At 37.5% G+C, this 23,918-nt stretch overlaps 1 protein-coding gene across 1 annotated transcript in view; it reads left to right on the plus strand.

Annotated features, from left to right (window-relative positions):
- The window catches only part of LOC133659242 (dachshund homolog 1-like), a 254,149-nt gene that overhangs the window by 82,752 nt on the left and 147,479 nt on the right, over positions 1-23,918 (plus strand). Inside the window, exon 4 of the mRNA XM_062061975.1 lies at positions 8,149-8,301. Within this exon, the coding sequence (XP_061917959.1) occupies positions 8,149-8,301 (153 nt within the window). The remainder of the gene's footprint in view (positions 1-8,148; positions 8,302-23,918) is intronic.

Genomic DNA, 23,918 nt, shown 5'->3' on the forward strand with positions numbered 1-23,918 from the left:
CGCTGGAGCCGAATATGACATGAAGAGAATATGATGAATACTTTTATGGAAAGTAAATTTAAAAAAAAACTTTTGTCAATTTATGATTATGATTTTTGGAGTTTTCCGGCTTAATGTAGACAGGGCCTTAGAATCTGCACCCCAAATGTAAGGAACTTTAGTTATTAGAGAGTTCCGGTCGGACGTTTTTTCCCGGGACACATTTACGGCCTCGTTGTGAGCCACGGATGAGAAGATGTCTGAATGTCATTAAAACAGTTAGCGCCATCTTTTGACACTTCTTCCACTCCCGCCCTTGCACGCTACACCGCTACAACAAAGATGACGGGGAGAAGACGCTGTCCAAGGTGAGCCCCGTAAATAAGACCCGCCCACAAAACGGCGCATCCTGAAGCGACTGTCAGAAAGTGACTTGAAGTTGATGTGTGAAACATCATCTATGCAACATTTTGAGCAAAGAACCACCATTACATGTTATGTAGACTACAAGGAAGTCTTTTACATTTAGAAAAATATTATAATAATATGACTCCTTTAATGCGCCTTATATATGAAAAAAGATCAAAAATAGACCATTTATCGGCAGTGCGCCTTATAATCCAGTGCGCCCTATGGTCCGGAAAATATGGTAGTTGGTTAGAGCATTTTAACATTATATTGATCCATTACAGTAAGTGTGTTTACTTTATCAGAAATATTCCTGCCACTTCATTTTACCCATTATGGTATTTGTAAGTCTTTTTTTTTTTGGACATACACCACAATAATATTGTACCGGAGGATATTAGCCGAGCATGCCGTTGTGGCTTGTGCAGCCCTTTGAGACACTTGTGATTTAGGGCTATATATATATATATATATATATATATATATATATATATATATATATATATATATATATATATATATATATATATATATATATATATATATATATATATATATATATATATATATATATATATATATAATATATATATATATATATATATATATATATATATATATAATATCCTCAATCTCGTTACCCTGCGTAATGACAATAAAGCTGATTCTGATTCTGATTCTGATATAAATAAACTTTGATTGATTGATTGATTGATTGATACCGCGGCCTTAATACTAGAGATGGCCGATAATATCTGCCTGCCGATATTATCGGCCGATAAATTATCAGTATGGTTTTTTTTATTATCGGTATCGTTTTTTTTTATTAAATCGACATAAACTACACAAGATACACTTACAATTAGTGCACCAAGCCAAAAAACCTCCCTCCCCCATTTACACTCATTCACACAAAAGGGTTGTTTCTTTCTGTTATTAATATTCTGCTTCCTACATTATATATCAATATATATCAATACAGTCTGCAAGGGATACAGTCCGTAAGCACACATGATTGTGCGTGCTGCTGCTCCACTAATAGTACTAACCTTTAACAGTTAATTTTACAAATTTTCATTAATTACTAGTTTGTATGTAACTGTTTTTATATTGTTTTACTTTCTTTTTTATTCAAGAAAATGTTTTTAATGTATTTATCTTATTTTATTTTATTATTATTTTTTTAAAAAGGACCTTATCTTCACCATACCTGGTTGTCCAAATTAGGCATAATAATGTGTTAATTCCACAACTGTACATATCGGTATCGGTTGATATCGGTATCGGTAATTAAGAGTTGCACATAATCACGTTTCATCAAACATATATTAACGTTGTTGCCCTAGGGTAAACTGGGTACAACACATGGCACTCTGACAAAGCTTAACTTATTGTTACTATAACAATCTACAAGGTTAATGTAGGTTGCTTCTCTTTCTTCCCCTCCATTTTTCTGCATTCTTTCGTATCTCAGGTTATCATTACGTATATGTATTGTTGCATTTGAACAACTGTATTGTTGATAATAAAGGTAAAGTATTGGTATTGTGATGTCGTTGTGGCTTGTGCAGCCCTTTGAGACTTTTGTGATTTAGGGCTATATAAATAAACATTGATTGATTGATTGATTATCAATAGCGCTATTTCTATTGGTATTTGTATTGCTCCATTTGTAGTGTAATAATGCTCATTGTCATTTCTGTATTATTTTTTATTTTCGCTAACTTCTTATTTGCTATTACTTTTACCATCATATTTGTACATGTCGTATTTGCTGATGTTGCTCTGTTGTTGTTGTTTTTGTCTCTCTATCTAATCCCCCTCTTGTCCCCACAATTCCCCCCTCTGTCTTCCTTTTTTTGTCTTTCTATCCTCTACTGCTCCGGCCCGGCTGCACCAAATGATAATATAAATACATTTAATAAAGTCAAATACAAATAAGGCAACAAGAGAAGTATCCTACACTTCTCTTTTGTAAAGTAAATCTGAACAGCCGATATGGGCATCTACATCAACTATATGATTTGCCTGAGAAGCTGGACAGGACAAAAAAAATAAATAAATAAAAAAAATAAATAAAATAAAATAAAAATTAAAAAAAAAGGTAATTAAGAGTTGGACACTATCGGAATATCGGATGTCGGCAAAAAAGCCATTATCGGACATCCCTACTTAATACCCTGGTAATATCAAACCGTGAGATGTGTTACTGATACATCCCTTCAAGTAACTACTTTTTTGGTGTCACAATGTTACCAAAATTGAGGAGAAAGTCCAGGATTTACAACATTTTACTTACAACTGGTTCTTCCTCAATTGTGTAGATTTTGTTCAAATTGGTTCGTAATCCCTTTACGAAGAAATTGAAGGTTTTCAAATTTGGAATTTCACAATCGGCCCCTGAAATGTAACATGTTTTTCCTTGGCTCATGTCCCACCAATTCCCAACACTTTGAAGAAAGGTTCATGGATTTTCTAATGTGTTAATGTTAGCACAACTGAGGCGAGAGTCCTGGATTCAAAGATTGTTAACCGGTTCTTCCTCAGACCCATCAATCCACAAAGTTGTGTAAAATTAGTTCAATTGTTTTTATTGTGTTTTATTTTCTCAATTCTGCTACGAATACATTTGAGAAATAATTACTTATTTATAGGGATGTCCGATAATGGCTTTTTGCCGATATCCGATATGCCGATATTGTCCAACTCTTTAATTACCGATACCGATATCAACCGATACCGATATCAACCGATATATACAGTCGTGGAATTAACACATTATTATGCCTAATTTGGACAACCAGGTATGGTGAAGATAAGGTACTTTTTTAAAAAAAATGAATCAAATAAAATAAGATAAATAAATTAAAAACATTTTCTTGAATAAAAAAAGAAAGTAAAACAATATAAAAACAGTTACATAGAAACTAGTAATTAATGAAAATTTGTAAAATTAACTGTTAAAGGTTAGTACTATTAGTGGAGCAGCAGCACGCACAATCATGTGTGCTTACGGACTGTATCCCTTGCAGACTGTATTGATATATATTGATATATAATGTAGGAAGCAGAATATTAATAACAGAAAGAAACAACCCTTTTGTGTGAATGAGTGTAAATGGGGGAGGGAGGTTTTTTGGGTTGGTGCACTAATTGTAAGTGTATCTTGTGTTTTTTATGTTGATTTAATAAAAAAATAATATAAAAAAAAACAAACAAACAAAAAAACGATACTGATAATAAAAAACCCGATACCGATAATTTCCGATATTAAATTTTAACGCATTTATCGGCCGATAATATCGGCAGACCGATATTATCGGACATCTCTACTTATTTACACATGTCGCAATGTTAGCAAAATTGACGAAAAAGTATTTTGCTCTTATAATGTCGGGACTGCTAAAAAAAACTTCCACGCGCCCTAATTTCCGCGCGCATGTTGGAATTCATCACCCGCAGCTCCCCAGTGTTGGCGGCACTCATACGGCTACCACGACACAATCACCTCGCGCTGCCAGACTCATTTTCACGATCTTGCCACACCAGCTGTACACTGACTACTCTACAGTTTCATTCCTACGACCACGCCCGTTGAGAAGGTGTGTGAGGCGAGCAGGGAGGGCTTCTCAAGGCAGCTGTGTGTGGTATTTACGGCCCAAAGGGGCGGGGGTCGGGGGGGGGGGGGTTGATTTCAATATTTCCCGTGCAGTCTGCCCTGCACACGTCTCATTTGGGAAACAGTTGACTCTTGGCCATTAGACACAAATGAAGGCTGACCTTCAGCCCGGGCACAGTCCACATTCATTATGTGCACAAGTAGCACCTTCTTATAAGCACATGGCTTCCCCCCCTTCCCCGTTGTCGTCGTCTGCTGTTGCCTTTTGCATATGCAACAGCTTCCTGCAAACGAGAGGGCCGTCCCTGACATGATGTATACAGTACGTCAATATGGTCCCGATGTGTTTTAAGATGCAAACAAGGCACCAAATGATATGCAACCTCCACGTCAGCGGCCATCTGCCCGTCAGCTGGGATGCGTTCCTCTCCCGCCACTGCGTTACCTTTTAGATTTGGCCACGTGTTCGATTCCCACTCGCTGCGTATCAAGTATAAGCAGTTAAAGGCGAGGTGATTCCACTAATAGCCACATATTTTCTGTTATTTCTTCCTCTCACTTCTCCCACCGTGCGTCTTTGATGTTGTTAAGGAGGAGAGTCGCGGGACTCTCCCGGGACTCGGCGTTATCTGCCCCTTCATGAATAAACATTTCGGTCACGTTCGATACACCAGAAGCCCCCGGAAAGTGCCGCAATGACATACCCGTGCTTTATGATCTCTGCAGTGCGCTTGCCATATGTATGTCTATTATCCCGCACATACTAGATCATCCACCAGTCCGTTTCAGGAAAATAAAAATCCCTATTTATCAAGTAAATGAGCTACTTTAATTCCGAAATATCTCTAAGGTCGATTTCAAAACAGTTTTTCTCGACAGAAATGATGCAAATAGAAATAGTCTGTTCCTGGATTTAGACAAACTTCATTGATCCACAAGGGAAATTATTCCACACAGTAGCTCAGTTGCAAAGGATGGAAAGTGTAAGGATGGAAAGGGTAATGCAGGTATAAAGTAGATTAAAAATGTACCGTAGTAGCAATATAAAATATGACATATGTCTAATATTTACATATTATATATACAGTATATAATATATACTGATATATTGTTATATTTTTATATAATATTTACAATATATAACAAATCCCAATGACCATGTACAATATTACAGTATATGTAATGTTGTACATGGTAAGTGAGATTTTTATATATATATATATATATATATATATATATATATATATATATATATATATATATATATATATATATATATATATATATATATATATATATATATATATATATATATATATATATATATATATACTAGAGATGTCCGATAATATCGGTCTGCCGATATTATCGGCCGATAAATGCGTTAAAATGTAATATTGGAAATTATCGGTTTTTTTATTATCAGTATCGTTTTTTTTTTTGTTTTTTTTGGGTTTTTTTTATTAAATCCACATAAAAAACACAAGATACACTTACAATTAGTGCACCAACCCAAAAAACCTCCCTCCCCCCATTTACACTCATTCACACAAAAGGGTTGTTTCTTTCTGTTATCAATATTCTGGTTCCTACATTATATATCAATATATATCAATACAGTCTGCAAGGGATACAGTCCGTAAGCACACATGATTGTGCGTGCTGCTGCTCCACTAATAATACTAACCTTTAACAGTTAATTTTACAAATTTTCATTAATTACTAGTTTCTATGTAACTGTTTTTATATTGTTTTACTTTCTTTTTTATTCAAGAAAATGTTTTTAATTTATTTATCTTATTTTATTTGATTCATTTTTTTAAAAAGTACCTTATCTTCACCATACCTGGTTGTCCAAATTAGGCATAATAATGTGTTAATTCCACGACTGCATATATCGGTTGATATCGGTATCGGTTGATATCGGTATCGGTAATTAAAGAGTTGGACAATATCGGCATATCGGATATCGGCAAAAAGCCATTATCGGACATCCCTAATATATATATATATATATATATATATATATATATATATATATATATATATATATTCATCTGGTGAGCAATTTTAAAAAATAAAAAATACTTGCTTTCTGACAAACTTTACAAGAATGTTCTGAATATTTTCGTGTGGCTATCATTTGTAGATAGTTAGCTAGTTAACCACAATCTTGATTTGATTGTAATTTTTGTTTTCGTTTTTGTAGCTCGCTTACTAACTGACAGCTTTTATTAATAAATACAAAAATTGATTCACATCCAAATCGCAAATCGCATTCATCCCGATTCTAAATCGGTTCATATTTTTCAAAAATATGTATTTTTTTAATGTTAAGGTTTTTTTTTTTGGTTTGTTTGTTTTCTTTGGCCTGTGCCTTTTTACTCAGTTAGGAGGGGGTGCACAGAAAATCGATTCTCATATGAACCGTGAATCTTAATCATCCCGATTGTAAATCGATTCATAATTTTAAAAAATCGCTACAAAAAAAAGTAAAAATAAAATAAATTTAAAAAAAAAAGAAAATAAAAATAACAAAAAAATTAAAAACAAAAAAAAAGAAAACAAAATGTATAATAATAAAAATGAAAAATATATATATATATATATATATATATATATATATATATATATATATATATATATATATATATATATATATATATATATATATATATTATTATGATTATTCTTTATAATAATCAATTAAAAATGTTTTTAGGCCATCTCCATGCAACAAGAAGGAGCTTTTCTAACCTGTAACCTGTTTTGAAAAAGTGTCATTATAAATATTATACCAAATAATACAATTGCGAAAGTCGGTAACAATCCGGATGGTTCTTTTCCTCTTTGGTCCGGAGGACACGACGTCCACAGTTTCCAAAAACAATTTGAAATGTGGACTCGTCAGACCACAGAACACTTTCCCACTTTGTATCAGTCCATCTTAGATGAGCTCAGGCCCAGCCAAGCCGACGGCGTTTCTGGGTGTTGTTGATAAACGGTTTTCGCCTTGCATGGGAGAGTTTTAACTTGCACTTACAGATGTGGCGACCGACTGTAGTTACTGACAGTGGGTTTCTGAAGTTTTCCTGAGCCCATGTGGTGATATCCTTTACACACTGACGTGGCTTGTTGATGCAGTACAGCCTGAGGGATGGAAGGTCACGGGCTTAGCTGCTTACGTGCAGTGATTTCTCCACATTGTCTTTGATGATATTACGGAGCGTAGATGGTGAAATCCCTCAATTCCTTGCAATAGCTGGTTGATAAAGGTTTTTCTTAAACTGTTCAACAATTTGCTCAGGCATTTGTTGACAAAGTGGTGACCCTCGCCCCATCCTTGTTTGTGAATGACTGAGCATTTCATGGAGTCTACTTTTATAGCCAATCATGGCACCCACCTGTTCCCAATTAGCCTGTTCACCTGTGGGATGTTCCAAATAAGTGTTTGATGAGCATTCCTCAACTTTATCAGTATTTATTGCCACCTTTCCCAACTTCTTTGGCACGTGTTGCTGCCATCAAATTCTAAGGTAATGATTATTTGCAAAAAATATGAACATCAACATGAAATATGTTGTCTTTGTAGCATATTCAACTGAATATGGCTTGAAAATGATTTGCAAATCATTGTATTCCGTTTATATTTACATCTAACACCATTTCCCAACTCATATGGAAACGGGGTTTGTATTGCTTTTAGGCGCTTATTTGCCTCGTGCATTTTTCTGCTTTTGTGTCACAAAAGCTGTGAAACAATCAAACAAATACACCAGCTTTGATAACATGTCTATTAAAGGTACATTGTGTGGAGTATAAAAAGCATATACCCCTCTCCCTGTCAACAAGGAGCCCCCTGCAGCGGGTGTAGCCTTCATCCAAATCATACCACGGGGCTTCCTGCCATCATCATGACAACCTGCTGTGACCATGTCCTTTGTCAGCACATGAAAAAGCGCGCCGTGATCACGTACACGCACGTTCCCCGCGGAGAAAGAAATTATTCATTGTTTCACTCATTTCAAACGTCTTTCATTCCCCCCCCGCTCATTGTGCTTAGTTCAATAAAAGCTGGGCGACCCGGAGGACACGTGTTGGTCTGTAAGTCTGACTGTCTGCTCCCTCCTCTCCTCTCGCAGGTCTGACGGCGGCGGCGGCGGCGGCTGCCAACGCGGCCATCGCCGAGGCCATGAAGGTGAAGAAGATCAAGCTGGAGGCCATGGGCGGCTACCACGCCGGCGCCAACCACCACGGGGCTGACGGTGAGAACGGAGACCTCGGCTCCAGCGTGGGTGAGGATGCACTTCTGCCATGAATGCATTTTCACCTTATTTATATCGGCTCTAAAACACCCATACTCTAGTACCTTTATACCACGCTACAGCACAATTACGTAGCTACCTACCTACTACTTATATTACAATTGTGCTGTGTTCAGGTACTATGTGTATTTTTAGTGCTAATATAAATAACAGCTGTACTGGACTCGCTAACGAGCTAGCTAACTGTACAGCTGTTATTTGTATATACAAGCACTAGAACACACATAGTACCTGAACACAGTACAGTACAATTAGCTACCTACCTACCACTTATAAAATTATATCACAATTGTACTGTGTTCAGGTACTATGTGTATTTTTAGTGCTAATATAAATAAATACAAGTGTGCTGTGTTCAGGTACTATGTGTATTTTTAGTGCTAATATAAATAAATACAAGTGTGCTGTGTTCAGGTACTATGTGTATTTTTAGTGCTAATATAAATAAGTACAATTGTGCTGTGTTCAGGTACTATGTGTATTTTCAGTGCTAATATAAATAACAGCTGTACTGGACTCGCTAACGAGCTAGCTAACTGTACAGCTGTTACTTATTCATACAAGCACTAGAACACACATAGTACCCGAACACAGTACAGTAGAATTAGCTACCTACCTACCGCTTATAAAATGATATCACAATTGTGCTGTGTTCAGGTACTATGTGTATTTCAGTGCTAATATAAATAAGTAGAATTGTGCTGTGTTCAGGTACTATGTGTATTTTTAGTGCTAATATAAATAACAGCTGTACTGGACTCGCTAACGAGCTAGCTAACTGTACAGCTGTTACTTATATATACAAGCACTAAAACACACATAGTACCCGAACACAGTACAGTACAATTAGCTACCTACCTACCGCTTATAAAATTATATCACAATTGTACTGTGTTCAGGTGCAATGTGTATTTTCAGTGCTAATATAAATAAGTACAATTGTACTGTGTTCAGGTACTATGTGTATTTCCGTGCTAATATAAATAAGTACAATTGTGCTGTGTTCAGGTACTATGTGTATTTTTAGTGCTAATATAAATAACAGCTGTACTGGACTCGCTAACGAGCTAGCTAACTGTACAGCTGTTACTTATATATACAAGCACTAGAACACACATAGTACCCGAACACAGTACAGTACAATTAGCTACCTACCTACTACTTATAAAATTATATCACAATTATACTGTGTTCAGGTGCAATGTGTATTTCAGTGCTAATATAAATAAGTACAATTGTGGTGTGTTCAGGTACTATGTGTATGTCCGTGCTAATATAAATAAGTACAATTGTGCTGTGTTCAGGTACTGTGTGTGTTTCAGTGCTTATATAAATAACAGCTGTACTGGACTCGCTAACGAGCTAGCTAACTGTACAGCTGTTACTTATTCATACAAGCACTAGAACACACATAGTACCCGAACACAGTACAGTACAATTAGCTACCTACCTACTACTTATAAAATTATATCGCAATTGTACTGTGTTCAGGTACTATGTGTATTTCCGTGCTATTATAAATAAGTACAATTGTGCTGTGTTCAGGTACTATGTGTATTTCAGTGCTAGTATACAGGTTTTGGAGCAACATATGTTGCCATCCAAGCAACGTCTTTTTCATGGACGCCCCTGCTTATTTCAGCAAGACAATGCCAAGCCACGTGTTACAACAGCGTGGCTTCATGGTAAAAGAGTGCGGGTACTAGACTGGCCTGCCTGTAGTCCAGACCTGTCTCCCATTGAAAATGTGTGGTGCATTATGAAGCCTAAAATAGATAAATAAACGGAGACTGTTGAACAACTTAAGCTGTACATCAAGCAAGAATGGGAAATAATTCCACTTCAAAAATGTGTCTCCGCAGTTCCCAAACCTTTACTGAGTGTTGTTAAAAGGAAAGGCCATGTAACACAGTGGTGAAAATGCCGTTTTGCTGCCATTAAATTCAAAATTAATGATTGTGACGGTCTCAAGCTGTCGTGTGGGTTCCAAGGACCACCAAGCACAGACATCACTTCGAGCAAAGTTTTGACTTTGTTTATTTCTCAATAAACCTTCAGTCTCGTCGGGTCGCTTTTCAGCCTTCCGCGTCGTCTGACGTCTGCCTCTCGCTCTCTTCCGCGCTGCATGTGTTGCTGTTCGCTCTCCAACTCCTTCTGCCCCGTCGTTCTCGGCTGCCGCCCTTTTACGCACTGAGAGGGGATTACTCAATTGTGCCCAGGTGCGCGACCCACGCACCTGATCTTGTTTGCGGCGTGGAACCCAGCAAGCCCCGCCTCGCTGCTCGCTCGCCGTCCACGCCTGCTCGCCGCCATCTTGGAGCGGGCTCCGGTGTGCCCTGCCTCGCTGTTGGACTGCCGGCCCCGCCTCTCCACAATGATTATTTGCAACAACAAGTTTCTCAGCTGGAACATGAAATATATTTTCTTTGCAGTCTATTCAATTGAAAATAAGTTGAAAAGGATTTGTTGTATTCTCTTTTTATTTACCATTTACACAACGTGACAACCTCACTGGTTTTGTATATGGGTAAGTAGGGTAGGGTGGAGTTAGGTAGGTAAGTAGGGTATGATGGGAAGGTTGGTAGAAGGTATGGGTCGTAGGTAGAGAGAGGTATGGACGCGAGTTGTCGGGCTAGTTTGGTAGGTAATTACCTAGATCGGGGGTCGGCAACCCACGGCTCTCGAGCCGCATGCGGCTCTTTAGCGCCGCCCTAGTGGCTGTCTGGAGCTTTTTAAAAAATGGAAAAAGATGGGGGAACAATATATTTGCTGTTTTAATAATGTTTCTGTATGAGGACAAACATAACACAAACCTTCCTATTTTTTAGAAATCCCACTGTTTATTATGTTTGTGTTTATGCTTCACTGATGGCCAGCGCTGTTTTGTCCTGATAATTTTGGTGATCCTTGAACTCACCGTAGTTTGTTTACATGTGTAACTTTCTCCGACGCTACAAGAGAAAGACGTGTTGTACGCCACTCTTTCTTTGTCTCATTTTGTCCACCAAACGTTTTATGCTGTGCGTCAATGGACAAAGGTGAGCTTTGTTGATGTTGGTGACTTGTTGGAGTGCTAATAATCCATGCTAACATGCTATTTAGGCTAGCTGTGTGTACACATTGCATCGGTATGCCTCGTTTGTAAGCTATATTTGAGCTCATTTAATGTTCTTTTTCTTATGTCCCTCTGTGTATTTAATTGATAGTTGCATGTCTCATGACATATTATCTGTATGTAATATTGGCTGCTTTTCTGATTGTGTGTCATGTTGTTCCAGACCACAGCAAACGTTATCATGTTGCTCCATTACCCAGCTTGCAATGATTGTAATAAATCCATTAGAAGAAGACAGCCTGTCCTTTCCTTTAAAGGCCTACTGAAAGCCACTACTAGCGACCACGCAGTCTGATAGTTTATATATCAATGATGAAATCTTAACATTGCAACACATGCCAATACGGCCGGGTTTAACTTATAAAGTGCCATTTTAAATTTCCCGGGAAATATACGACTGAAAACGTCTCGGTATGATGACGTATGCGCGTGACGTCACGGATTGAACGGAAGTATTGGGACACCATTGTGTCCCAATACAAACAGCGTCTGTTTTTATCGAAAAATTCCACCGTATTCTGGACATCTGTGTTGGTGAATCTTTTTGCAATTTGTTTAATTAACAATGGAGACAGCAAAGAAGAAAGTTGTAGGTGGGATCGGTGTATTAGCGGCTGGCTGCAGCAACACAACCAGGAGGACTTTGACTTGGATAGCAGACGCGCTATCCGACGCTAGCCGCCGACCGCATCGATGATCGGGTGAAGTCCTTCGTCACGCCGTCGATCGCTGGAACGCAGGTGAGCACGGGTGTTGATGAGCAGATGAGGGCTGGCGTAGGTGGATAGCTAATGTTTTTAGCATAGCTCTGTCGAGGTCCCGTAGCTAAGTTAGCTTCAATGGCGTCGTTAGCAACAGCATTGCTAGGCTTTGCCAGGCTGGACAGCATTAACCGTGTGGTTACAGGTCCAGGGTTTGGTTCGGTGTCTCCTGATAGTAGAACTAATAGTAGTATTGTTGATCTTCTGTCTATCCTTCCAGTCAGGGGCATGTTTCTTCTGTTTCTATCCGCAGTTAAGCACGATGCTATCACGTTAGCTCCGAAGCTAAAGTGCTTCACCGATGTATTGTCGTGGTGATAAAAGTCACTGTGAATGTCCTTTTCGCCCTCTCGACTCTCATTTTCAAGAGGATATAGTATCCCAGGTGGTTTAAAATACAAATCCGTGATCCACAATAGAAAAAGGAGAAAGTGGGGAATCCAATGAGCCAGCTTGTACCTAAGTTACGGTCAGAGCGAAAAAAGATACGTCCTGCACTGCACTCTAGTCCTTCACTCTCACTTTCCTCATCCACGAATCTTTCATCCTGTCTCAAATTAATAGGGAAATCGTCGCTTTCTCGGTTCGAATCGCTCTCGCTGCTGGTGTAAACAATGGGGAAATGTGAGGAGCCTTTCAACCTGTGACGTCACGCTACTTCCGGTACTTTTTTATCAGCGAGCAAAAGTTGCGAACTTTATCGTCGATGTTCTCTACTAAATCCTTTCAGCAAAAATTGGGCAATATCGCGAAATGATCAAGTATGACACATAGAATGGATCTGCTATCCCCGTTTAAATAAGACAATTTAATTTCAGTAGGCCTTTAATGTGTTGCCTTCATTATAACACTTACGTAAGGCTTTTAACTTTTTGCGGCTCCAGACAGATTTGTTTTTTGTATTTTTAGTCCAATACGGCTCTTTCAACACGTTGGGTTGCCGACCCCTGACCTAGATGGTACGATGAGGTTGAGTTGGTTTGGTAGCTTAGAAGGTAGGCAATGCATATCTGGTATGGTAAAGCCACCAGCTTTATCTGTTGACTGTTGCAATAACTCCTCGGCGTATTATCAGGATGACTCCTGCTGGCCAGCGCTGTCAAGGCGGGAGTGTTTGATATAAAGAGGAGATTGCGGCGACACCCGCTCATCAATACTCGGATGGCTTCAGTAGCAAACACCATTTGTCTCCCACACCATTCCTTTGACCAAACCCAACATTAATTCCAATCATAAATCTGAGCTGATTTAAATCCGCCGAGAGTGAGTGAGAGCGCCGGTGGGGGCGGAGGTGGGGGGGGGGGGTGAAGAGGGGACGGTGGTCGGCCCTGTCGAGCTAATGATTTATTTTCTACATTTCTGCGAGCGAGAGATTTGTCCATACTCGCTGACAGGTCACCTTCAAACGCCACTGGCAGCCTCTTCATCACCATGCAGACGAGCGTCTCATCGGCGGCGAGTAAATATTCAAGCAAAAGAATCCAATTGATTGTGGATGAGGCCGAGAGGCGTCGCCGCCGTATATTTCACTAACGCTCGGGCCCCCGCGCGCACCTGCGAGCGAGCGCGGCTCGCCCGGAATTACGATTCCGGCGGCGGCGGCGGCGGCTGGTGGGCTCAAGGTTGCTATTTAAATTGTAAAAAAGATAAAACACTTTCTTATTAGCTCCATTGCCACAGCCTTGCTATTGCTGCTCACATTTATCTTTATTTCCGTGACCTCGCGCACACTCCATTCTCTCCGAGTGATGACCTCACGCTTTATGCATTTGGCATTGTTAAATCGGCTCAGCCACACTTCCTGTTTTCATCTCCGCGCCAAGTGTTGTGAAGGCAATCCACAAAAAAAACAACAACCTTCCACTTAGCAGCCGGAGCCACTGGGAATATGTTTGGTTTGTAATTCGGAGCGGGGCTCACGGATCCGCTCTATTATGGTTCTCTTTAATACACTAAGTGCTTCTGTGTGATATCATGAAAATCCTTCTGCATTTTAGGGCTAATAATTAATTGAAATGGCACATAGCGAAAAGGGAGAGAGAAACCAGCCCAATGCTCTCACAGCAATTCAATTAGGGGCTTGTTAAAAGGCTGATAGCTTTGGGAAATTGTGTTCACAGATTCACTTAGCCTTTAAGGGTGTTGTTTTTTTCTGCTTTCAACACAAGAATCTCACATATCAGCCCAGGAAAACAAGCTTTGCAGCGAGCTTACATGAGCTAATGTCTATCTCACTGTGCTAAAATACGCACACTCTGGTTTTCGGGGAAAACTTACAGTAACTGTTGACTAATAATACAAAAGCTCTCAGACCTTTTTCATCAAGTACCAGCTCAGAAAACCCTTGGCTCTACAAGTACCACCGTAAAGCCTGGTTCACACCAACGCGGCGAGCAAAGCGCCGTCATTTTTGTCCATTTTTCCACGAATATCCCGATCTCCGAAGTAATGTTATGCTTTGATACGCTCTGATACGAATTAGTTGCCGCTTTGTTACCGTTCCTCACGATTTGATGCCGCTTTGATCCCGCTTTGATACGCTTTAAATCAAGCTTTGATACGTTTTATTACGCTTTATTGAACTTTAGTACGCTTTGATGCGATTATTATTTTGTGAATTTGATGAATAAATTGCGTGCGCACACATAATATAATAAAAAAGAGAAATATGACAAAAAAATAAGAAAAAAATGAGGAAAAAAAAGGAAATAAGAAAATGAGAGTATACTAAGTTTCCCCCACATTTTTTAGATTTATCTATTTATTTGATTTCTCTTTTTGTTTTATTATATACAAGATAAACACATAATGTAATAAAAAAGAGAAGTATGATAAACAAATAAGTAAAAAAAAAAGGGAAAAACTCTGTTTTCCACACATTTTTTATATTCATTTATTTTTCAATTTCTCCTTTTTTTTCCGTTATATTATGTTTTATATCTTCATTTCTTTTTTTTTCTTTGTCATCTTACTAAATATCTATCTTTAATCTCTTATGCTAGTTGACAATAATAAAAGGCATTTCTTTTAAACGTAACATATTCTCTTTACTATTAAAGAAGATGTTATCAACATGTACAACAAGCAACAAACTTGACCAGACAAAAAAGCACAAATAGTATCACTGTTCACCAATCAGGTTACATAATGTGGGCTTCATATATGACAAAGGGTACATTATGTTGTATGAGATGATACAAGAGAGTGGATCAACATTGTCCACAAAGTAGAAAGTTGAGAACCATTTTTGTTTACATTTTCATACAGAAAAATTATAGACAGTAATGTCAAACTGTAACATCAAACAGCAAACTCTAACAGAAGTGTGACAGAGCGCCAAATTTTTTTAAACCGTTTAAAAAATGTTGGCGATCTTGCCGCGTGTCCCGCTTCACTACAAGCTTTCCCACCATCCATTACGACCCTCACGCTTTAATCACGCTTTGTTACGCTTTAACGCCGCTTTGCATGCCGCTTTAAAGCGCCGTCAAAGCGCCGTTGGTGTGAACCTAGCATAATGAACAACATTAAAATACAGTAGCGTGGTAGGCCCAAGTATGCATTAAAAACAAGGCACAGGTTTTTTTAAATAATAATATTTAATATTTTGCGCCATTGTAATATTATACACAGTTTGAAAAGGAACAACATGTACCGTATTTTTCGGAGTATAAGTCACACCGGCCGAAAATGCATAATAAATAGGGATGTCCGATAATGGCTTTTTGCCGATATTCCGATATTGTCCAACTCTTAATTACTGATACAGATATCAACCGATACCGATATATACAGTCGTGGAATCAACACATTATTATGCCTAATTTAGACAACCAGGTATGGTGAAGATAAGGTCCTTTTTTAAAAAAATTATAAAATAAAATAAGATAAATAGATTAAAAACATTTTCTTGAATAAAAAAGAAAGTAAAACAATATAAAAACAGTTACATAGAAACTAGTAATGAAAGAAAATGAGTAAAATGAAGTGTTAAAGGTTAGTACTATTAGTGGAGCAGCAGCACGCACAATCATGTGTGCTTACGGACTGTATCCCTTGCAGACTGTATTGATATATATTGATATATAATGTAGGAAGCAGAATATTAATAACAGAAAGAAACAACCCTTTTGTGTGAATGAGGAGGGAGGTTTTTTTGGGTTGGTGCATTAATTGTAAGTGTATCTTGTTTTTTATGTTGATTTAATAAAAAAAACTAAAAAAAAAACATACTGATAATAAAAAAAACGATACCGATAATTTCCGATATTACATTTTCAAGCATTTATATTCATCTCTAATAATAAAGAAGGAAAAAAACATATATAAGTCGCACTGGAGTATAAGTCGCATTTTTGGGGAAATGTATTTGATAAAAGCCAACACCAAGAATAGACATTTGAAAGGCAATTTCAAATGTCTAAAGAATAGTGAACAACAGGCTGAATAAGTGTACGTTATATGAGGCATAAATAACCAACTGGTATGTTAACGTAACATATTATGGTAAGAGTCATTCAAATAACTATAACATATAGAACAGGGGTCACCAACCTTTTTGAAAGCAAGAGCTACTTCTTGGGTAGTGATTAATGCGAAGGGCTACCAGTTTGATACACACTTAAATAAATTGCCAGAAATAGCCAATTTGCTCAATTTACCTTTAACTCTATGTTTTTATTAATAATTAATGATATTTACACTTAATTGAACGGTTTAAAAGAAGAGAAAACACGAAAAAAATGACAATTAATTTTGAAACATAGTTTATCTTCAATTTTCGACTCTTTAAAATTCAAAATTCAACCGAAAAAAAGAAGAGAAAAACTAGCTAATTCGAATCATTTTTTAAAAAAATTAAAAAAAAGAATGTATGGAACATCATTAGTAATTTTTCCTGATTAAGATTAATTTTAGAATTTTGGTGACATGTTTTAAAAAGGTTAAAATCCAATCTACACTTTGTTAGAATATTGGACCAAGCTATATTTCTAACAAAGACAAATCATTATTTCTTCTAGATTTTCCAGAACAAAAATGTTAAAAGAAATTCAAAAGACTTTGAAATAAGATTTAAATGTGATTCTACAGATTTTCTAGATTTGCCAGAATTTAAAAACATTTTTTTAATCATAATAAGTTTTAAAGAAATATTTCACAAATATTCTTCGTCGAAAAAACAGAAGCTAAAATGAAGAATTAAATTAAAATGTATTTATTATTCTTTACAATAAAAACAATACATTTACCTGAACATTGATTTAAATTGTCAGGAAAGAAGAGGAAGGAATTTAAAAGGTAAAAAGGTATATGTGTTTAAAAATCCTAAAATCATTTTAAGGTTGTATTTTTTTCTCTAAAATTGTCTTTCTGAAAGTTATAAGAAGCAAAGTAAAAAAAATAATGACTTAAACCAAGTCTTTAAAATATTTTCTTGGATTTTCAAATTCTATTTGAGTTTTGTCTCTCTTAGAATTAAAAATGTCGGCCAAAGCGAGACCAGCTTGCTAGTAAATAAATACAATTTAAAAAATAGAGGCAGCTCACTGGTAAGTGCTGCTATTTGAGCTATTTTTAGAACAGGCCAGCGGGCTACTCATCTGGTCCTTACGGGCTACCTGGTGCCCGCGGGCACCGCGTTGGTGACCCCTGATAAAGAACATGCTATACGTTTACCAAACAATCTGTCACTCCTAATCGCTAAATCCCATGAAATCTTATACGTCTAGTCTCTTACGTGAATGAGATAAATAATTTGATTTGATATTTTACGCTAATGTGTTCATCATTTCACACATAAGTCGCTCCTGAGTATAAGTCGCACCCCCGGCCAAACTACGAAAAAAACTGTGACTTATAGTCTGAAAAATACGGTATTGTTGACGGTGTTTGAATGGATTTTTAAATTGATTTAGAGGTAGAACTGATTGCTCCCATTAGCTGCATCGCTAGCCTCCTAAAACGAGCAGATTTGTACATGTTAAAATGCAAAACAAAACCAACTTGTCCTCTTGTCTCATAAGGCAAGTGTTTATAAACGTTGATGGTTAACGTTGGATCCACGTCGTTGGTGGAGAAATGACCACGTTTCAACGGTCAAATCAAGGTCACAACCTGACATTAAATGAACGTTGTCAAAAAGCATGTTGTTTCAACGTTGTATTTGTGTTGTTGGATATTGGTTGGAAAATGACCAAAATTCAATGGTCAAATCAACGTCAGACCTAGGGATGATACTCGAAACCGGTTTTCCCGGTTGTTCGATAAGAAAATAACCGAGTCCTCGGACTCGAATCCCTTTTTGAGAACCGGTACCCGTTATCGAGACCACTATAGTAAAGAAAAGAGTTGGTTCTTTATTCGAATCCCTCGGAACGAATCCCGTCCCGACCAGAAATGCTCCGTGTGACATCACAAGAAATGACGTCACGTAGCTCAGTCATTAGGCGCAGATAGCGAAAGCAGGAAAAACAATGGACCGGAAAAAGCACTCCAAGGTGTGATAAAGTTCAAAACAAAAGGTATAATCCAATGAATAACTTTACTGAGAGATTTGAGCAGGGTACAAACTCATGACCGACACTTTTACCACCAACCGGAAACATAGCAACCAGGCTAGCACCGCACCTCCTTTACGGCAGCTGTCACAACGTTCTTAAAACAACCGCAGCACATACATATATATACAACACATCTCCCTTTTTGAACTTTTGTTTTTCACACTGTATATGTGTTGTCTGTCTAATTATAAATAATGCAGACGAGGCGTGTTGGCTGAGTTCTTGACGTTTACTTTCACATGCAACAACACTTTTCGGGGCTACCGCGCATGCTCGTCACTCCCGTTGCATGATGGGTAGTGTAGTTGTTATATTCCCTAGCTCATAACATCACATCTTTCCCCCTATAAAGAAATATTTTAACTCAATAAAGTGTATTTCTTTTTTTAGCTTTAACTTCTCATTTTTTAGCATTGTAACCACATTTGCAAACAACTTTTCTCTTCATAGAATTTTCTTTCAATAAAGAAATAAAGTGCAAAAATGTCAAAGCATCATAACAAACAGTTATGTTCCAATAGCAGCAGAAGTGCACTTTTTGGAGAGCTGTATTATTTCCAGTTTTGTGCCCAAGGGACTGATTTTATTTAACACTATATTATTATTTATACACCTATAGTGATCACAGAGACAGCTTGTTTTTGTGTTACTGTATATATTTGTTTTTATGAAAAATCCCACTTAATATACTTTGGGTAACAACAGTCAATGTTTATTTATTTTATTTTATTTTTTTAGGGGGGTAACAGTCAATATTTATTTATTTATTAGATTAAATTGTTTTCTTATATAATAAAAGTGAGCTTTTGTTAAACCAAATATTGTTTTTTTTCCCATATACAACAACCTACCTGGACTCGATAAGAGAATCGATAAGGAATCGGTTCGATAAGAGGATTCGATAATAGGCTCGAACTCGATAATTTCTTATCAAACATCATCCCTAGTCAGACTCCAACATTGATTAAACATCGTCAAAAAGCATGTTGTTTCAACGTTAGCTTTGAGTTGCTCAACGTCAGGACCCAATTCAGCAAGTTCTCGACGTTGTTTTAATGTCTCGTGCCTGCTGGGAAATTGCAAAAAAAAGTGCTGTTTCCCTTTAAAAGAATCAATCAATCAAAGTTTATTTATGTAGCCCTTAATCACAAGTGTCTCAAAGGGCTGCACAACCACAGATCCCACATCAGGGCAAGAAAAAACTCAACCCAGAAAGAAAACAGTTTTTTTGTTGAATAAATTGCGTCCCAAACATGTCATTTAAAGTCAAATACAAAATAAGGCAACAAGAGAAGTATCCAACACTTGTCTTATGTATTTTTTATTTTTTTTTAATCAATTAAGAATCGTTACAAATAAGAATCGCAATTCATTATTTTATTTTATTTTTTTGACACCCCTACCACCTACCCTACCCTGCCTACCAATAACCGGCCTACTAGTGTTGTCCGGTACCGGTACCGGTACCAAAATGATTTCGATACTTAAGGGTACTTTTCCAAATAAAGAATTATTGGCTTTATTTGAACAAATAGAGTACATTAAACATATGTTTCTCATTGCAAGTTTGTCCTTAAATAAAATAGTGAACATACAAGACAACTTGTCTTTTAGTAGTAAGTAAACAAACAAAGACTCCTAATTAGTCTGCTGACATATGCAGTAACATATTGTGTCATTTATACACCTATTATTTTGTACACATTATTAAGGACAAGTGGTAGAAAATGAATTGTTAATCTACTTGTTCATTTACTGCTCACTTTCTCTATTAACATGTTCTATCTACATTTCTGTTCAAATGTAATAATCACTTATTCTTCTCTTCTTTGATACTTTACATTAGTTTTGGATGATACCACAAATGTGGGTATCAATCCGATACCAAGTCGTTACAGGATCATACATTGGTCATATTCAAAGTCCTCATGTGTCTAAGGACATATTTCCTAAGTTTATAAACATAATATACATTTTTTTTAAATGAAAGAAGATGTTATGATGCCAAAAATATCGACGTAATCATAGTAGTATTGACTAGATACGCTCCTGTACTTGGTATCATTACAGTGGATGTTAGGTGTAGATCCACCAATTGTTTACATTTTGACGCCAGTGAGCTACGGTGTGTAGTGAAGCATGTTTAGCTATTCCTCGTCCTGCAGTGATAATGATGTACATCATTCTGGAATGGGTTGCCACCTCACATTAATCTCTCACAAAGTAAATTGTCATTCAAGACAGCTTTAAAGATACACCTTTTGCAGCTGCCCACATGACGTGAATTTTAATACTGGTTTTAACTAGCTTTTTATTTTTTATTTTTTTATCTTATGTTGTATTTTTCCATTGTATAATGTCTGGTAATGCATGTATTCTTTGTATTTAAATTTTGTATGCTCCTATATGGACCCCAGGAAGACTAGCAGTCGCCTTGGCGTCAGCTAATGGGGATCCATTCAATAAACAATAAACAATAATGCTACTTGTAAGAAACTTACTTTATTTGTTGCCATGGAGACAAGGATTAGTGATTTAGAAGTAGCTAAAACAATGCCGACCGGGGCTGGACTTTAGCCGCTAGCTAGCTAGCCATGTCTTAAGGGCGTTTCAGTGTTATAACTTCACCTTTATCTTTACTTTTTAAGCCAAAATGCGTCCGTTCTCCCTTTTCTGTCTACACACTGTGTCTGCTTGTAAGTACTCTGTGTGTGTGCGCTGCCGAACATGCTCCTCTGCTCGTAAACCAGTAATGACACGACGTGACGACGAAGGGGGCACAGGGAGGTTGTGGACTGGTACGTTTCAGAGGCGATATAGTACCAAATATGATTCATTAGTATCGCGGTACTATACTAATACCGGTATACCGTACAACAACCCTACTACCTAACAGACACATACCTTGCCTTGCCTTACCTTACCCTACCTTTTAATCAGGACACCAAGTGACACGGTAAGTAGAAAATTGATGCGCCCAACCGTGACAGAGATATAATTGGACAACATAGCTCTATTAATTCCCAAAGCTAAAGGTACCTCCTCCTCCTCCCCTTCTCCTCCTCCGGAGTGTTTTTGGTGGCTGAAAGCCGAGTCATGAGGCAGCCAAGGACACTCCTTGTGTCTGTAGAGTCGTATTGCTGTCTTTGTGTTGATGTCAATTCAACGGCCTTATGTTTCCACCTCCCCGTATTAAATATTCATCTCAATTCCAGTTTCCTGTTTGCATCAATGTTATTCATTATAATCAGAGGTGGGTAGTAACGCGCTACATTTACTCCGTCTCACCAATCAAATGCAGTCACTGGTGACGTTTGACTCCGTTTCACCAATCAAATGCAGTCACTGGTGACGTTTGACTCCGTTTCACCAATCAAATGCAGTCACTGGTGACGTTTGACTCCGTTTCACCAATCGAACAGAGCCAGGCGGTCACATGATTAACTGCACATAAAGTTTCAGCGGCAAACAACAACAACAATGGCAGATACAACAACGGACGCAAACACACCTGGCCTCACATAAAATCGATGTTCATGCTTCAGACAACCAAAAAAAGGAGTTACGTAATGCGTTGACATATGTGTCTCCCCAAACAAGTGGACATTTCAGCTTACATGAATTCAACTTCAAATTTGAGGAACGTTAGTAGATATCTTGGCTGTCACCGTAGGCTGATGTTAGCTTCCCTGCTATGAATCACTGTCAAATGTACATCGTGTGGGGACATTTATTAACGCACTGCAGCCTCATAGATACACACACACACACACACACACACACACACACACACACACACACACACACACACACACACACACACACACACACACATGCACTGTCGCACACACTCACGCATGCATAGAAACACCAATCAGTGTGTTCCCAGGTGCAGCCCACACCTATCAGAGTTTATGGTTTGCGTAAAGGCTAACTTATTTTCCTTTGTAATATCTGCCTACTGAGCCTATGGTGCTGTTAAGTTATTGTGGCTCAATTTGCCTTCATTTTTTTTATGTTAATGTTTTATTATTTAATATATATATTATTGTTTTAGTTGCTTAAGACAGTGTTTTTCAACCTTTTTTGAGCCCAGGCACATTTTTTGCGTTGAAAAAATCCAGAGGCACACCGCCAGCAGAAATCATTGAAAAACAAAACTCCGTTGACAGTAAAAAGTCGTCGTTGCAATTGTTGGATATGATTTTAAACCATAACCAAGCATGCATGACTATAGCTCTTGTCTCAAAGTAGGTGTACTGTCACCACCTGTCACATCATGCCCTGACTTATTTGGAGTTTTTTTGCTGTTTTCCTGTGTGTAGTGTTTTACTTTTTGTCTTGCGCTCCTATTTTGATGGCTTTTTCTCTTTTTTAAAAATATTTTCCTGTAGCAGTTTCATGTCTTCCTTTAAGTGATATTTCCCACATCTACTTTGTTTTAGCAATCAAGAATATTTTCAGTTGTTTGTATCCGTCTTTGTGGGGACATTGTTGATTGTCATGTCATGTTGGGATGTACATTGTGGACGCCGTCTTTGCTCCACAGTAAGTCTTTGCTGTCGTCCAGCATTCTGTTTTTGTTTACTTTGTAGCCGGTTCACTTTTAGTTTCGATCTGTATAGCCTTCCCTAAGCGTCAATGCCTTTTCTTAGGGACACTCACCTTTTTTTTTTTTTTTTTTTTTTTTTGGTTAAAGCATTAGACACCTTTTTACCTGCACACTGCCTTCCGCTGTTTCTGACATCTACAAAGCAATTAGCTACCGGCTGCCACCTACTGATATGGAAGAGTATTACACGGTTACTCTGCCGAGCTCTCGACAGCACCGACACTCAACAACAACACATCATTTGCAGACTATAATTACTGCTTTGCAAAAAAATATTTTTAACCCAAATAGGTGAAATTACATAATCTCCCACGGCACACCAGACTGTATCTCACGAAGTGTGCCGCGGCACAGTGGTTGAAAAACACTGGCTTAAGAGGTATTCCTGGCTCTGAATTTGCTCATTGCTATTTTTATGTTTTTGTGCATTATTTGTTGCCGTCATCATTAAACCAACAGGTTACTCATCAGTTACTCAGTACTTGAGTAGTTTTTTCACAACATACTTTTTACTTTTACTCAAATAAATATTTGGGTGA

Source organism: Entelurus aequoreus, linkage group LG10, assembly GCF_033978785.1.
Source record: "Entelurus aequoreus isolate RoL-2023_Sb linkage group LG10, RoL_Eaeq_v1.1, whole genome shotgun sequence".
In the NCBI taxonomy this organism is placed as follows: Eukaryota; Metazoa; Chordata; class Actinopteri; order Syngnathiformes; family Syngnathidae; genus Entelurus; species Entelurus aequoreus.